The sequence below is a fragment of the Anguilla rostrata genome, chromosome 15 (assembly GCF_018555375.3).
Source record: "Anguilla rostrata isolate EN2019 chromosome 15, ASM1855537v3, whole genome shotgun sequence".
Classification (NCBI taxonomy): Eukaryota; Metazoa; Chordata; class Actinopteri; order Anguilliformes; family Anguillidae; genus Anguilla; species Anguilla rostrata.
Window position 1 is genome coordinate 3,537,185 of NC_057947.1, and position 18,269 is coordinate 3,555,453.

The 18,269-nt window shown below is 41.2% G+C and overlaps 1 protein-coding gene across 4 annotated transcripts in view; it reads left to right on the plus strand.

Moving 5' to 3' along the window:
- LOC135241387 (sodium-driven chloride bicarbonate exchanger-like) overlaps nt 1-16,767 on the plus strand; it is a 50,742-nt gene extending 33,975 nt beyond the window's left edge. For 3 of the 4 annotated variants that reach the window (XM_064311710.1, XM_064311709.1, XM_064311711.1), the window contains 14 exons: nt 1-38; nt 404-537; nt 1,326-1,571; nt 4,625-4,730; nt 6,156-6,317; nt 6,923-7,036; nt 7,223-7,384; nt 8,413-8,664; nt 9,171-9,239; nt 9,666-9,839; nt 10,361-10,483; nt 11,418-11,482; nt 11,692-11,802; nt 13,911-16,767. The exon at nt 1-38 is cut by the window's left edge and continues 137 nt beyond it. In XM_064311710.1, coding sequence (XP_064167780.1) covers nt 1-38; nt 404-537; nt 1,326-1,571; nt 4,625-4,730; nt 6,156-6,317; nt 6,923-7,036; nt 7,223-7,384; nt 8,413-8,664; nt 9,171-9,239; nt 9,666-9,839; nt 10,361-10,483; nt 11,418-11,482; nt 11,692-11,802; nt 13,911-13,986 — 1,832 coding nt within the window. In that variant the 3' untranslated portion in view covers nt 13,987-16,767. Of the gene's footprint in view, nt 39-403; nt 538-1,325; nt 1,572-4,624; nt 4,731-6,155; nt 6,318-6,922; nt 7,037-7,222; nt 7,385-8,412; nt 8,665-9,170; nt 9,240-9,665; nt 9,840-10,360; nt 10,484-11,417; nt 11,483-11,691; nt 11,803-12,842; nt 12,881-13,910 lie in introns of all 4 variants that reach the window. The other variant, XM_064311712.1, reaches the window with a different exon arrangement.
- The last annotated feature ends 1,502 nt before the right edge of the window (nt 16,768-18,269 follow it).

Here is an 18,269-nt window from a genome sequence, read left to right on the forward strand (position 1 = left end):
TCGGGGGGCTGCTGGGGGAGGCGACGGAGGGCCGCATAGTAAGACCCCCCCAACACTGACGCTAACCCTGAGCTCTGTTCCCCCTGCTGTATTTAAAGTGATCTGACCAACGTTTCAGCGTTGTGTACCTTCATCAATCTACAGTTCTCTGACAGTTTGCACCTTGTTGATATGGGTGTGCAAATGTCCCTATTTTTAAGAATGTTCACAGCTAATGTTAATATTAAACGTAATTGTGGCGATTATATTTGATTCATTTTTACCTTTGATTTTTTTGGGGGGCTGTATTGGTGGCATTTTGCCGTTTTGCCCTGTATTGGCTGACAGTTTTTTTTATAACATTGTTTGATTTCTACATGTCCTATTCGTGCACGCAGCATAGTCTGTTTTCTTTCTCTTGTAGAGTGCCATTGAATCCCTTTTTGGAGCCTCCATGACAGGAATTGCCTATTCCCTGTTTGCAGGCCAGCCGCTCACCATCCTGGGCAGCACGGGCCCAGTGCTGGTGTTTGAGAAGATACTGTTCAAATTCTGCAAGTAAGTCCCTGTTACTGAATAGCGTACGATAGCGAGGCAACGTGTAGCATAGCACAGTGGTCATGGAACTGACCTCCTAAGAAGGCCGTTTAATTCTGTACTGCCCGGTGGCTCGTCCTGTGGCGCTGCGTATTTGGCAGCTTGCGTCGGCCAGGGTTAGGTTGTCTCACCGCTCTCTGGCGAGCCCAGCTGGGTGATTGGGCGCTCGTGGACTGCTGGCTGAAACTGCGCATGAAGCGCCCTCCTCAGACTCGTGTCTGCGGGAGCTGGGTTAGCAGCCTGTGGCGTGGAAAGCAGCAGCTGGTGTCATGACTCGCTTTGGGCGAGCGTGTGCTCGACTGCGCTGTACTGCGTCGGCTGCGTCGGCTGCATCATGATCATGGCGGTTGTCTGTGGCATCGGGCATTCCAAACTGGGGAGGAAGTGAGGGGAGGAAAAAGCGTAAAAATGAAGGTTGTGTGGGAAGGTTGTGTCTGTATGCCCGATGCATACAGTAAGGCCTCAGATGAGATTTCACTGGTTTAACCCTATACTATAGGCGCTGGAGTAGTGATTTAACACACTAACTGGTTGTAAAAATAAAATGTCCTCGTAGCAAAGCTGGTTTAATTTAACAGTACTGGATTCATGAATTCTCAGTAACGAATGAGAGCAATACTGAAGCACTGCTGTGACGGAAGTTCCAGTCTGTGCCCTCAGGTTGAAGATCCATGTGGGTAACGTGCACGAATGCGACGTCCCGGCTGCAGTGGTTCTTTTGTCTGTGTCCCCCTCCCCGCCCTCCGCAGAGAATACGGGTTATCCTACCTCTCATTAAGAGCCTGCATAGGCCTGTGGACGGCCACCCTCTGCCTGATGCTGGTCGCCACGGACGCCAGCTCGCTGGTCTGTTACATCACGCGCTTCACCGAGGAGGCCTTCGCCTCCCTCATCTGCATCATCTTCATCTACGAGGCCCTGGAGAAGCTGATCCACCTGGGGGAGACGTACCCCATCAACATGAACAACAACCTGGACCAGCTCACCCAGTACTCGTGAGTGCGCACGCACGTGGAAAAATAGTATGCTGAAGTATACCTGAAGTACACTATTTTATACTTTAGAATACCTGAAGTATAATTAAAGGCACACTATGCAGGACTTTTTTTGCATTGCTGTGGTCCTGTGTTTACAAACAAATAACTCTCCTTCTCTGTCTTCAACCCCGCCCATTCACCCTGAGTACCCGACTTCAGTAATCTAGCTACCTAACATAGCTAACCGAATACTTACAGGTCCAACAGAAAACAAGCCAACTCCCAGAAATGTCCTGAACGCATTTTAGTATAACAAATACTGGTGAGGGTGCACAAAAAGTGCGTAAAGACAGATTGCCAGTACATCAGCATTTCCAGTGCCTGAGCATGGTTATTTTATAATATTTTAAAGATAAAAATCCTGCATAGTATGTCTTTCAAGTCTATATCAAGTTCGCTTAGTATGCTTTTTTTTCACATGATAGGAAGCCATCCCTAAATGGGAAGAATTGATCATTTAATAACACTGGCAAAGTTCAGTGCAAATACGTGGGGCCAGCCAGATTCAATCACACGCACTTTGGCTGTTTAACGGTGTATGCAATTCGATTAAACCCTCCGGATTAATTTGCCGTTGGATCTCAATAGTTCATCATACTCACTTTATTGAGATATGGTGAAAAGAGGTACAGTAAGAGACTCCTGCTAATGAAAATTAGTTTTCATCAAATGGATGACACTCCTGGTTGTGGTCAGTCCATTTTTGAATCCGCTTTTTCGTGCTAAAAGCTTTGTTTAGGTGGCACTTTTTCAGGCTTGCTATGTTCTGCTTGGTCTTCTCCATAGCGCAGAAAGATGTTGCTACTTCAAAAAGACTTTCTGCCATCTGGACAATCCAATGAAAGAATTAAGGAGCTAATTCATTTTGTTTAATTTTATTACATACAATAAATAATAATCAACAGGACAAGGTCAACTCCCCTTGCGTTTGTTGCAAATATGGCCTAATGTTTTAATGTTTTAATTTAATATCATGTGGTTCATTTGGTCACATACTTTTCCTATTGCTGTAGCTGCCACTGTTTTTTTAAACTATATTTTAACTTTATGTAGCTGAATATACACACTGTTGTGTTTCCTTGTTATTCCTACAAAGTTAACATAGCCAGAAAAAAAGTTGCATCTGGAGGGTGTCCTGTCATTGCAGTATTATGCAGAAACTATTAATATTCTAGAATTTCCAGTTAAGGGTAGTTGATGTATGTTTTTCTTTTGATGCACTATGAACACAAAGTTAGCAGTTTGTATGTGATGGAAAAAGGAAGTTAGTATGTTGCTGCTCAAGGCAAAATGTTTGTGGTGAAAGAAGCCAGAATAAACGCTGGTCAGAATGAAGCAACTTGTGATCTATTGTGCCTGTAGTCTTCAGGAAGAATAGGTCATGTGACTAACTGTTTTAAACTGGGCTACTGGGCTACTTGTCCCTTATGCATGACGTCTGCTAAATTGAACTGAAAATTCATCATTCAGCACATCAGAATACCACCAGATACCTACATGGAATACAGTGTAACTCAATAACATTTGAATAGTTCATTCTACTGCTAGCACTTGAAATAGTTTTTACTCTGAATGATCTAGATGATTTAAATGTTTGTTTTTATCCACTTTGTTATTGCATAAAAATGACATTACGCAATAATATATGCCCAAAATATTAAATGAAACATTGGAACTGGACAGCTTTATTTAATAGCTAAAATGGTGCCCGAATTCAGTGTGATAATATTCCTATATTCACTAAATCATTTTTAACGTCTTTTTCTTGGTTATATTTCGACAAATGTCGTGTGGACTGTGATTTTACCAGTCATTTGTAAAACCAATTTCCAAATGTCATCAGGCCAGCACAATCAAGTGGCAACGCTGTCGCGGCTACTTTTGAAATGGGGAAAAATATTTGTCTTTTTCTAATTGAAAGGGGGTACCTACTGTTTTTTCACGGTAGGGGAGAAAAACTACTTACAAGCGTTCAGCTCCATCTCCTTTAAAAATAAACAAAGTCTTTCTGCCCTCTATTTTGCCTCAAGTTCACTGTTTTGAATAGTAACAGCTATTTATAAAAATTCTGTACCACAGAGATAAAGATGCATTAGAGGGCTTTTGATACGTACAGCATCCTACAGGGACATAACATCCATTAAGTAGGGCATATTAAGGTGTTATGAATAACAGCTACATAACAGCTAATTCAAGTAAAGTGAAGTCATTTTCCCCTCTGTAGCTCTGTAGTGATGGAATATTATGCCTTACAGCGTTGAAACTGCACAGTCTTAGATTTCCTCATCTCCCAACAGTGTCTCAGAATCTACTGTTTGTTTTCTCTGTTTTACATTGCTTTTCAGTCTATTGAACAATACTGTATTTCTTTCTTCTTATTACCACTTATATTTCTCCTGAGCATACGCTGCTCAGTGCCATATTTCTAAGCTGATCTCCTGTGAATCGTTTGACAGCGTATTAATTATAGTAATTATCTCATGCATTGCAAATTGCCCTAGATAAGGGGGTTTGGCAATTATGAAAATTGTACCAATATAGCAGTGGTAGTCATCACCATTATCATCATTCTCATCAGCGTCATAATCTTCTTCGTCTGTGTCGTCATCGCCATCCTCATCCTCATTGGCTTCATCATCGTCCTCATCATCATCATCGTCAGCAGCAGCAGTATCAAAGCCTAATTCATATTCAAAATTCAGTCATTTGGTTAAATCAGATTATCCTAGGATCCCACTCATGGCACAGCAGGACCACGCTGATGATAAATAAAGATCATAACCAAATGTTTTTTTGTTTGTCATGTTTTGTTTGTAATGTTTTGTCTGTAATGTTTTGTTTGTAATGTTTTGTTTGTAATGTTTTGTCTGTAATGTTTTGTTTGTAATGTTTTGTTTGTAATGTTTTGTCTGTAATGTTTTGTTTGTAATGTTTTGTCTGTAATGTTTTGTCTGTAATGTTTTGTCTGTAATGTTTTGTTTGTAATGTTTATAATATCCTCTCCTCCCCAGGTGTGAGTGTGTCAGGCCCCCGGACCCCAGTAACGCGACACTGAGTTACTGGACGGAGAGCAACATCTCAGTCTCTGAGCTGGATTGGCAGGGTCTGAACGTCAAGGCAAGAGACCTCGTTTTCTTCCCAGGTTTTGTATAATAACATGTTGCACAGCTGTTTAAAAATGCAACTGTTACGTAATACAAACATTGAATCTGCAACAGCTTCACATTGCGCAAAGTACATTTGCATTTTACATACTTTTCTCTTCACGCCCAATTCAGTGATTCATTTATTTTAGTTCAAATGGTGGAGACAACCAGCACATCTATTACAAAATAAAAACATGGTTAATTGTGTTAAAATATTAACAGGACCTTGCGACAGTTTGAGTTGTGACAGTTAGTAATGCTATTCCCTCTACCAGCCAGGTAAATGTATGGCTAGGTTCTCTCATCTCTTTTAAAGGGATCAATGTTTCTCTCAAAAGGTTCAATCTTCAATGGCCTCCCACCCCTCAATCCCTGATACTCGTGCCATACCCAGAATATTGTAAAAAAAAAAAAAAAAAAGTTTAGCAGAAACATTAGCAGAAGCAGAAATGTGCTTTGCATCTCGTGATTTAAAAGCGGCCTGTTGAGAACGATTGGACATGAGGGAGTTTTATCTGTGGAAAGGCTGCTTTGTCTTTGATCAACATGTATGCCCAGAGTCCAGCCGAGCTGGGAGATTAAGCACGTGTGTGCTGGATTACACAGGATCAGTGATCAAAATAACAGCAGATTTCATGTATTCCACTGGCTTTCGCCTTGCCTGTTTTGGCCTTGATAGTAGCATAGCGCACCTCTGTAAGCTGGTTCTGTTATTCAGGCCCGTTTCAAATTCCCCTGTCTTTCTACTTCCACTGGGCCAAGTTCATTGCAAAATAGCATGTCCAGGACGTGAACAGCAAAATTATGCCTCCAGAAATGCAATTACGCATCCAATCATAGGACTGGATGCTTATCTCAATGTATTGCATCCTTCAGTGAGATTGCACAAGACAGGAATTTCACTCTGTGGAAAGATTGATGCTATTTTACCTTCCTGCATATGCTGGCCTTGTGCAACAAGGGCTTGAGTGACTATATTCATGCTGCCTCATATGCATACATAATAAAGTATGTCCGTAAACTTTGGCTGCAGTTAAGCTTCTAGAAAGTAGAAGAAAAAAAATCCTAACTCATTTAGTCTCGTTAACACAGCAGTAACATTGAGGTCAGTCACAGAAAGTCCCCAACAAGGCACTAATGCAGGTGGTCCTCCTTAAGATTAAGATTTCCTTTAATGGCCATTTTTAAGGAAATTCCTTTTTTTTTTTGAAGATCTCCACATACATGCAAGATATATAAGGACTGAAGACAGTGAATGCACCATATAGCAATGTTGAAAAACAACTAAATAACAGCCTGATTTTATTGGTCTAAAGAAGCTTTGCACTGAAGTGATGTTAGAGTTAGCTGACTGACTGGACGTGGTGCTTGTGGTGCTCTTGCGGTGCTCTTGCAGGAGTGCATAGAGAGCAGAGGGGAGTTTGTGGGCAGTGCCTGTGGTCCACACGGGCCGTACATCCCCGACGTCCTCTTCTGGTCCGTCGTGCTCTTCTTCTCCACCGTCGCCATGTCCGCGTTTCTGAAGGACTTCAAAACCAGCCGCTACTTCCCCACGAAGGCACGTCAAGGCTGTCTTCCCAACGTGTGCGTGTGTGTGTGTGTGTGTGTGTGGGAGCATGTGAGCATGTCTGTGTGTGTGTATGTGGGAGCATGTGAGCATGTCTGTGTGGCTGTGTGTGTGTGTGTGTGTGTGTGTGTGTGGGAGGATGTGAGAATGTGTGTATGTGTGTGTGTGGGAGCATGTCTGTGTGTATGTGTGTGTAGCTCTTTGTGTGTGTGTGTGTGTGTGTGTGTGTGTGGGAGCATGTGAGCATGTGTGTGTGGCTCTTTGTGTGTGTGTGTGGGAGATTGAGCATGGTTGGCTCTGTGTGTGTGTGTGTGGGAGGACGTGAGCATGTGTGTGTGGGAGCATGTGAGCATCTCTGTGTGTGTGTGTTTGTCTGTGTGTAGGCATGTGTGTGCCTGTTTGTGAGAGTGTGAGATGTATGTTCATCAGCTTGACAAAGAAAGCAGAGTTTAATTCTATCTGTAATGTGCTGGTGCCCTCTAGCGGTCACTTATGGGAGCTGCATGAAATAGATTCTCAGTGAGAATCACATACGTGGATGTATGTGACAGAATGTAAATGTAAGTGCTTTAAAAGTCCTTTCTAATGCTTTTCAGGTCAGGTCCATCATCAGTGACTTTGCTGTCTTCATCACTATTTTAACCATGGTCTTGACTGACTATGCCTTAGGAATCCAATCCCCAAAACTTCAGGTCCCCAATGAATTTAAGGTGAGCCACTGGGCATGCTGAGATTTATCATCAAATCACTTTCCACGGTCACCAGGAAACATGTTGCTCCATGCCGGATGGTTTTGGTCTATGTAATGGTGTAAAATACCAATGTACAATTTGACATGCCCCCCTCCCTCCCCCATGGCTGTGTTTGACTGTAAATGACCGCTTGGCCCCCTGCAGCCAACCAGAGATGACCGTGGCTGGCTGGTCAACCCGGTGGGCCCCAACCCGTGGTGGACCACCATCGTGACGGTCATCCCTGCCCTGCTCTGCACGATCCTCATCTTCATGGACCAGCAGATCACCGCTGTCATCATCAACAGGAAGGAACACAAGCTAAAGGTACTGGTGTCGCTCACTTTTCCAATGTATATGCCCATACACTGCTATACACAGTAAACCAGGTAAAACCCTCAGGGCAGGAAGCTAACTTTTGCATCCCCTGGCTGGTGCATCCCAAAATTCACCAGCCAATTTCACCAAGTTTTACCAGACGGCTTGATAGAATAGAACAGGACGTGCAAGTGATGGGCGGTTCCCTGCCGGTCGCTGGCAGAGTCGACAAACTAGCCAGCCACGGATAAAATTTAGCAGGACTTGGCTGGTGGCTGGTGTGAATTTCCTATCTTGCAACTGTCCAACTGTCCTAATAAAGAGCTGGGAAGGTGTGCGTGAGCTTTATCTTCTGGTCCCTTTTTATGCATTGGGAATGCAGTCTGCCTCTCACAGTGAGTCAGCCTTGTTCTCCAGCCCAGCAGGAACATGTTAGGAATGATCCACAACAAAGTGTTGTTTAAAGGGTTTTAACAAGGGCGAAGAACCGCCCAATGCGATGCGGGTGGGTGTGGCCTCTGTTGAGTGCGTTCAGACCGTTTAACGCACACCTGAGAGTGGATTATTCTGCTTGTACCGCGGCCATTTGGCAGAGATTTAAATATAAGGGCGAGGTCCCCCTCAAAATATTACATTTTTATTGCTGCCACTAACTACTTACAAATTTGTTTACTAGACTTGCTACTGTCATATTGATATGATTAGCTGGCCAGACAGTGTATGAACTTAGAACGTTGACTAAACCTGACCCAAACTACTTGTGCATTGAATGGTTTGAACGCACACCTTCCGACAAATCAGAATTGAGTTTTCACCCAGCCCATGGCATAAAGGCACTTAAACTTCGGTCACAAGGAACTTGGACTGTGTGCAACAGAATGAATATATAAGCTCTGTACAAGCTATTCTGCTCAGTAAGAGCATTCGGTAAATGTCTGGATTTAAATGAGGATCAGAGATGTTTACAGCTGGGTAAAGTGACGCCTGCTTAAGCTCTATCTGTAATAGTGTGACGTGATGACCCTGTGGGCCCACAGAAAGGCTGTGGGTATCACTTGGACCTGCTGGTGGTGGGGGTGATGCTGGGCATCTGCTCGGTGATGGGGCTGCCCTGGTTCGTGGCCGCCACCGTGCTCTCCATCTCCCACGTCAACAGCCTGAAGCTGGAGTCGGAGTGCTCCGCCCCCGGGGAGCAGCCCAAGTTCCTGGGCATCCGGGAGCAGCGCTTCACCGGCCTCATGATCTTCCTGCTCATGGGCTGCTCCGTCTTCATGACCTCTGTGCTGAAGGTCAGAAAACCACCCCCCCCCCACCCCACCCCACCCCACCCCCAAAGCTTACAGTGAGACGGAAGCTTCTATGCTTTAACAGGGGATCCGGAGGCGCGTGGTCCTAGTGCTAGTGTGGTTTGCGGAGCCCTGGGAACATGTTGCATTAGCTCTGTGATTGTACCGGTTGCCTTGCCATTTACACAGTGTTTAATACAGCGTACTGTGAACCTGTTTCACCTCGGTGTGACGGCAACACCAATCGGAGGAGCACTACATAGCGAAATGTCAAATTTTAACTCAACTCTGTAAGTGTACGTTGTCTGTTAGAACCGATTAACACGGCACATTGCCCTGTGAAAGAATAGCTTATTTCACCCTGTGATAGTCTGTACATGACCGCTTGCTGTTCAAAGCGGGGTTTTGTTGTGCCATGTAATGCAGTGTCTAGCCAGTATTCTGTAGAGCTGTAGTGTGAGTTTGATGTCATGATGGTTGTGTGACTGAACCGGCTGCTGTTTTGGCAGTTCATCCCCATGCCTGTGCTGTATGGAGTCTTCCTCTACATGGGCGCGTCCTCCCTGAGGGGCATACAGGTAGGAGGCGACTAAGACGGCTGAACAGGACCTTATCAGCCTGAGGTCATTCTATTCTATTATGTTTTATTCAATTCTATTCCGTTCTATTCCGTTCTCTTCCATTCTCTTCCATTCGATTGTGTTCTGTTTTATTCTATTCCATTGTGTTGCGAACGATCCGTTCCGTTCTATTCTGTTCTATACCATTCGATTGTGTTCTGTTTTATTCTATTCCATCATGTTACGAACGATCCGTTCCGTTCTATTCTGTTTTATTCCATTCGATTGTGTTCTGTTTTATTCTATTCCATCCTGTTGCGAACGATCCGTTCCGTTCTATTCCGTTCTCTTCCATTCGATTGTGTTCTGTTTTATTCTATTCCATCGTGTTGCGAACGATCCGTTCTGTACTACTCTGCCTGATTTTGTCGCGCGTCGTTTCAGTTCTTTGACCGCCTGAGGCTTTTCGGCATGCCGGCGAAGCACCAGCCCGACTTCATCTACCTGCGGCACGTCCCCCTGAGGAAGGTGCACCTCTTCACCATCGTCCAGCTCAGCTGCCTGGTCCTGCTGTGGGTCATCAAGACGTCCAGGGCGGCCATCGTCTTCCCCATGATGGTGCGCGTCTCCGACGGGAAAAGCCGCCGTTCTGGGCCACCCGTCACTTCCGCAGGGGGCGCCGCTAGGGATTTTTGGCCCCATGAAAAGATCACGAATTGGGCCCCACCACTCCGAGCCACCCCATCCCAGTATAATGACAGCACAATATTTTGAGGGCCCCTTCAGTCAGGGCCCTTGGAGTCACCATACCCCCCCCCCCCCATGCAGCACCTCTATTATGATCTAACTTATTTTTTTATCACCTTATTAACACAAAATGTATTTTTTAAAAACAAACATAAAAATGTATCCCTGGTCTTGCCATGAACGGAAGGACGACTCAGTAGATGGGGCCAACAGTGTACGATCTTGTAAGATTGCTCAGTACATGAGAGAGCGAGTATGTAAATTACCCTGTAGTCTCCACCCAAGATTTCTATCTCTAGCCTCTACCATGAGTGTCATTAGAAAGTAACGTTTGACGTGTAAGTAAACGCTGTGTCCTGTAAGCGCTTGATTTGACCGCTGCTCCTCTTCAGGTGTTGGCTCTGGTGTTCATCCGGAAGCTTCTGGATTTCTTCTTCACCAAGAGGGAGCTGAGCTGGCTGGATGACCTCATGCCGGAGAGCAAGAAGAAGAAGCTGGAGGATGCCGAGCATGAGGTGCTGCCCTGCATTCTGTGTTATCCAATCAGAACGCAGAACGCCTGCAGTAGCCCGCTTCCTAGATAACTTCATTATGATGCCAAAAAAAACTCGTCCTGGAAAACCTTGAAAACCTGGAAATTTATCAACTAGTTTTCCAGTCATGGAAAACACCTGGAAAATGAGAAAATTTAGAGAATGTGTTGGAAATATTTGTGAGGTCCTGGAAAATCGCAGGCTAGGCTGTAAGTCAAGCTATTAAACCGTATATTTAGCTGCGATTGCATATTTTTCTCTATTTTTTCTGTATTTTCTCCGCTTTTTACATTTTTATTAGCTGCTGAGATTACATGGCAGCACAAAGTTTTGAATGGTTATGGTACTTCCATATCCCCGCCCCCTGCCCCCCCCCCCCCCCCCCCGGCTTTCGGCTACCATTGTCCATGTTTCATGTCTGTAAGTCTAAGTCATGGAAATTGTCCTTGAAAAGTCCTGGAAAATTGTTTCCTAAAGTGAGTGGGTACCCTGAAAATGTTTTATACACAACACAGACCAATTGAAGTGTTTATTGCAGGGAGTTTAATCACAGTGTGTTTTTATAGCAGGTTACAAAAGTGTCAGTAGGACGTATTTTAAACATTTTTGAATGTGTGATATGATGATCTACACTAATCTGCAGGCAAGAGATGCGTACATCAGTGTGAAGCAAGGATTAGATTTATATCGGATTCTGGACTTCTGGAATGTGTTCATGGCTATGAATAACTGTTGCATAATGAGTATTGTACCTTATCAGACCTGTGTTTTGTCGTTGTTCCAACGTCCTTCTGAATGCACTTACTGTACGTCGCTTTGGATAAAAGCGTCTGTCAAATGAATGTAATGTAATATTGATTTAATTATGCGAATCACTGAATGTTCAGTCATTCAGTCCGTGACGTTTTGCTTTTAGGAAGAGCAAAGCATCCTGGCTGAAGAGGAGGGAATTGTGCAGGTGCCATTGGAAGATCATTATAAGTAAGTCCACATGTTGTGGAGATTCAGTGAACAACCAATGAGGGCCTGCAAAGTGAACTGGGTTTTACAATGCTATACAGCCACAATACAATATACTCTTCTCTGCTAGGAATGTCAGTATACAGTCAGTGGTAATAAAAAAGAAACATATTTACTTTAGTTGAGAAAGAATTTTACTATCGTAAATTAATCTTTTCTTATGTTTTCAGGAATGACCCATCCACAGTGAACATCTCTGATGAAATGTCCAAAACGTCTTTTGGAAACGTCTGGAAGTCTCTCAGTACAGACAGCTCCAAGAAAGATCAAAGCTCAAAAAGGTTTGGAGATTATACATTTAACTTTATGGAACTGACATTTCCACAGTAATTATGTACATGTTTCAAGAATTCTATCATATATATTGCTTGCTGAATCAATCAGATATTGTGATGGTATAATCATTCATTCAATTCATTCCTTCCTTCTTATATTCCCTTCATTTTAAAGTGAGAGCCAATATTTGCTCACTGATGTTTATTATGTTCTTGGTGTCACCACAATCCTTTTACAATGTGCTGAATGCTTATTGTCTGACTAATATCATACATAAACAAGATCAGGTTAAAACCTAGTATATAGCTGGATCAGCCGACCAATGGTGTCACGTCATAACTCGGCCGACCAATGGTGTAACTTCATCACTCAGTCACTCACTCAGTCACAGACATTCGCGTTTGTAGGGCTGGCCCCGCTGTTGCGGTCCAGCCAAAAACTAAACTATACCCCTCTGATTTCTTCCCAGAATTATTTTCCTATGTATGCAATTCTAGAACAGATGCTTGATGTGTGCCTTATGAAAATTGATGCGCAGCGATAATGTATTCAAGGTGGTATTCGCCTTAGACTGCTACTCTAGTAAAAACGGATTCCTGTCACAAATTAGATTAAATAAAATTATTATTAGATATATGACAATAAAATATTCAATTGTGTCCTCCATTGTGTCCTCCATTGTGTAATTCAATTTTGCTTTTAGAATTTTGGAATGGTAAAAAAAAATAAAAATACCACCGATAACTTACCAGCATTGAACAATTCACCTCTTAAACTGGGTTTACCCACGTTCATCAAGAAGAAACAAGGTTCCCAGTTTCACTCTAAGCCTTATTTCCATTTGCAAATTTTGATACTGTAAATCTGAAATAATGAATTTCCATGCATAACATTTTATATATGAATCTTTTTTTTAAATTCTGCTTTCTTATTAAATACATAAATAATAATAGTATTAAGAGATACATAACACCCTTGTATACTTCCCAGCAGGTAAAAGTAGCACATTGTGTGACTGAACTTTTCATTTCATTTCTATCATAAGCTCCCTTTCCTAACCTCTTAGAAGCTGATTTCCGAAAGGTAAGACCCTGTTCCCTGTTCCCTGTTCCCCTTTGCTTGCCTTGGCTTTGTGTCCTTGCCACACTTTTGCAACAATGTCCTTTTTTATTTTAATTATTATTGTTTTTTGTGTGCATGACTGAAAGATCTGTTTGGGTTGCCAGTGGCTTCAAGTGACCGCTGCTTGTTAACCCGTGATGTCACCACGGAGTCACCTGCTTATCAGACAGAGGGGAAGAGCATTACGGCTGTAACTGCGGGGCGAAGTCTGTCACTCTCCTCTCTGTTATCTGCTTCCCGCTTGCTCCGGGTTCACCGTGAGGTCACGGGGGGGGGGGGAATAACGTACTTTCAGGCAGAAGAGAAGTGAGAGGCGCGTGATAGGCCGGGGCTGTTTCCGTCTGGCCAATAGCGTGCCTTCTCCTCTTTTAGAGTCGGTGTTGTGAGCGCAAGCCAGTTAAACCCACTGGCTTTAAATTAAATTGGGCGTAAATTCATTCTTGCCCAACGCCATTAGCGGAACTGTCCTGTCGTTGACGTCATTTGACACCTGGAACCCATTCTGTGCCCAAGCGTACGCGTCAGGTCTATGACTCCAATGTAAGGCTGCTTTCCTTTTGCAGTGCTCCTGCTGAAGTAGGCATGGTCCGAATCGAGTCTTTTGAATCCAACGAATCCATTGTTCTTCCAGTGGGAATGCAATTCATACTGAGCAACAGAGGTGGAAAGTCCTGGGGTCAGAAAGTAAAATTCCTTCCATGTTTTTCCTCCCCCCTATGAACTCAGCCAGCTGATTTCACTAATTAGCTCCGCCTCCTCCTGGCTGATGAATTGTGCTAATTATCAAATCCAAAATTTTGACTTTCTGACCCTGGATTTTCTACCTCTGCTAGTTGATGCATGCAGGCTGCACCTGATGCATGTTGCCGAGCAGTCGAGAGGCGCTGTAATATGTAAGAGGCTACATATGAACAATAATATGAATGTAGTCTGAAAGAGACACGGTGCAAGATTCATGCGGTAACAGACAATCCCATCTTCTCTCTCATAGCGTTTCCAAGAGCAGGGCCAGAGGGAAAAAGAAGACCGATCTGGAGAAGGACTTGGACCGGGAGACGAGTCTGTGAAGTTCCCTTTGAAGTTCCTTTTGTCACTGTGCTTTTTAAATGGATGAATATAGCGTGCCGCAGTACACAGTCGGGTAGACCACTTCTGCGTGTTTTCGTCCTGTGATCCTCGTACTTTGTGTGAACTGTTTTTTGATGCAACTGAATCTGTGCTTCTTCAAGAGGCAAACATGTATCTATTACGATAAGTTTTCTTTCTTGTGTGTGTGTGTGTGAACTTACAGTAATACCAGCAAATGAAATACAATTTCAATCTTTCAAACCAGAACACCACAGATTTATACCAGTTTAGTGTTCCTTTTGTTCAGAGATAATTCACCAAATCCAAGTATTATTTATTTTGGAGGGAATTTAAGTCTTTTCGTAAGGTGAATCCGCCAATTAAATTGTTATAATTAAAATACAAATATCAGTGAAAAACTCTGACCCAAAATATGCTTTCTTTGAAATGTTCTAGCCAAGTGATGGAGAAGAGGGAGTTGAGGAGTGTTTTGTGCTTGATATAGATCATTGCAAAGCAGAAGAGATCTGATACAATTATAAACCAATTGCCGCCAAAGTGAAGGCTGAGACACGGAGGAATCATTCGATTACATTTTTGCTCCCAGTGATGAGGGTGTGTGGTTCAGGAAGGGGAGTGCATTGTCCGGAGTATAATAGATTTCTTTCCCTTTGGGATGAATCCTGTGGAATAGCCTATAACCTCCAATGAGTCTTCATGATCTGTCACTGTAGGTTTCATGATCAGTATTTATGTTAGTTCATGGCCTAAATAAGATGTGTGATTCATGTATCATTGTGGTTTTATTCTTTTACGATATTCTACCAGTCAACGCTGTTTGAGATTGCACAAGTGAATACAGTATCGATTACTATCATCTATACTGGAAACATGTAAAGAGGATGGGATCATGACTGCTTGGATGCAATAGAACATCATTTTGAATATCCTTATGTATATTGTTCTTTTGTTAGTTGCAATTGTTTTTAAAATACTTTTTGTAAATGTGTTTTGGTAGCATCTTGTGTCAAGGCCACATTATTGTAGTAAGTTTCTTTGTTGCTTTGTTGCTTCGGAGTATGAAGCCGTTATAGTCCTTAATTAGAAGAAAGGTGTTAGGAATTTCTTTATGTTCCTCATAAAAAATGTATCTCCATTTCAATGTATCTCCTTGAGGCAACATATTTTTGAACCGCCACACACAAAAAATAAATAAACACTATTCTGTTTAGTCCTAGCAACAATTGTGATATGGTTGTTTTACAGACTTAGGAACATCATCTTTACTGATCAGTATGAGGAGCAATTTATATGTTGTGAGAAAAGGTAAAAGACTATGTTGATTCATACAAAAAGTGTGTATTTTTAAATGTTTTGTATTTCTTTTTTTCCAAAAGATAACGGATTGCTACCATTTAGAAATTATATTGTAAAAACAACTGTGATTAAACTTAAAAACATGAGTATGCCTGAAGTACTAACTAATAATAAATATGACAACAAGCTAAATATTTTACAGGTACCAACTTTGTGCATGAATTAATCAATATTGTAAACCTGTCATTTCAAATGGAGATCTGTATATAGAATATGAAATATTCAAAGAGGGTTAATTATTGTATAATTTTGTGCGTGTATGAGTCATATAGTTATTTTTATTTTTTCCTTCATTTCAACTAATTTCACAAGGCACATTGTCATGTATAATCTTTTTTTTTTTTTTTTTACACGACATTATGTTTACACACAGTTCACTTACGATAGTGGTGAAAGATTATTTTGTAAAACATTGAACAGTATGTACAGGCCGGTACACAAGAAAGGGTTGTTTTGGATTTATTGTACATAAATCTGACTTTGGCGAAGATCGCTTTCCTTCAAAAAGGTCGTCGCATACCTTCTGATTTGTTGGGGCCTAACATGTTTAACCACGGATTCTTTTTAAAGTTGTTGCTTCGATTATAGCTGTGTTGTATGTAATCATAAGGATGTGATGTGCCACCAGTTTACTTTGCACCCCTGCAGTGTTTGACTTTCCGTGTTTGAAACTAATTTTGCATGTAGCTGGTAAGCAGGCAAACTCTCAACAGTATGTGTTTCGAAGTCTCATATCGCTTGGAGGAAATTTAGTCCAAAGAATGTGACCTTTGCTTCACAAGTGACAATGACTGCAACCGTTGATGTGTTCTCAACAGATTATTTTCAATAAGTGTACAGTCTAGATGAAGATATTAACTTAACCGTGACCTGTGTCTTACAGGATTCATGGTTATTCAAAGACAATACAGATGGCAATAGTACATTTTTCCTAAAAGGGCAAAGTACATTTATTTTATTTAAAGATTAAAATTGTTTTATTGTACAGTCAATATTATTTTGTTTGCATATGAAATGTACAGTAAGTGTAATTCCTAAAATGTTATCCATGTAACCTCTTGTTTCATTTATACAAGAAATAGGACAATTAACTGGAAAGCTGAGTTTCGAATTTTACCTTTGTACTGTCTTGTTTGTGTTTCTGATTTGTAAAATTATTGTTATAAAATAATGTTAAATGAGACATCCAATCAAAGATCATAGTCTTTAATTTTAGCCATTATTTATGCCAGTACAACTTCTTGTCATAAACCTACCATTTTTTATTATTTCTGCCTTAAATGTGCAATTTTATGGACTTGAGATTCACCGTTCACCGTGGAATATGAATTTACCTTTGTTTAAAAATGTCATTTATTACAAAAGTGTTTATGTGAAGAACCAATAAATTTATTTAAACACTCTTTTCAATTAACCTCTCAAACATACATAAAATATCTCAGAGTGGGGTGTGGTTAATGGTCATTAAAAAGGTGCACAAGTATGTGACTCTGTTTAAATAAGTCACTCCAAAGTAGCTTATGTAGCGATGCTATGTTTCCAGAGACTGTGTTTATATACAGGTACGTTTTGAAGTGTTTATTCATAATTATAAACATAAAAATACCTCTTGAGGCATAGCAGTGCTGTACATGCTATTTTGGAATAAAGAACTGAAGTAATATTTAAAGAACCAGAGAGTGAATGTTAACTCAAGAGGCTTGCCTCCTTGTTATGACACATTTTGCCACTGGAGTCACTGTTTTGACATTTATTCAGTATTTATGGGGTGTTAGTTGATGTCATATTTGTAATATATTATACTTTACAATATATTAAGCACTGATTTATACAATCTTTTTTATTATTTGAAGAGGTCTGTCATGTTAAAAATGATATTTTAAGGAAGTGGCCTGGATATTCTAAGGATTATTATCTTATAAAATGCATTACTATTGCTTTGCTAATCGAAAACTAGGAAAATAAGGCCATAGATTTAGAGTTGAATTTCAATGAATGTCATAAATATTGAACACATTTTGCCAGATTAGGATTACATTAGGATCATGCATGTAAGCTGTTAAAACTTTTAAAGAACAATGTATCCTATAAGTCTATTTTATTTAAAGAAGATGAAAAAAGAAGAAACTATCTTTCAAATACACAAAACATTCAGAAAAAAATGTGGGAAATGTTTGGTGAAAGAAATGAGAGCCCATATCATAAAAACATTAAATAATGAATGCAAGCCGACAGAGACCTACTGTATGTGTTTTGAAAAACAAAGAATTATTTTGTCTTCCTCTAAGGTTGTTTGTTTCAAATTGTTGATTTCAGAAAGTGTTTATCAGCTAGCCTAACATGGAATGCAAATAGTCGTGTGGAAAGTTGCCAGAATACAAGTGTGGACATTTGGACTATAAATAATTTATTAGAGACTAAATATGCCCATTTCAAATGGACAGATGGTTTGACGTGCCTACTGACAGCTCAGAGAGGTAAAGCGTCCCTGAGCGTGACTCTTACCTGCTCACATGGCTAGCTTTCTTCCTTTCTGCTCAGACCAGAGATGTTCTGTCTGATCAGTGATCCTTGATTGCATGAACTGATTGACACATTTACTGGGAAAACGTGTGACATTGGCAGACATGATGCCTATTTCAGATTAGAATTCCAAAGTGTATTGAAACCCTTGATAATGTGGTCTTTGATTTGAGTAAACCCTTTGCAAACAGAGATGAATGACTATTGTGGTTTGACAGAACTGGAGTTGCTGTATACAGTATGCTTTTCTGGATATGGATAATTGGCTTTTATTGCCAGTGATTTAGAATAACTTATCTTTCGTTTATGCATACACTCATCAGTACATAGAAAATGTCAACAGAAATATTTTGTGGTAATAATAATAATAATAATAATAATT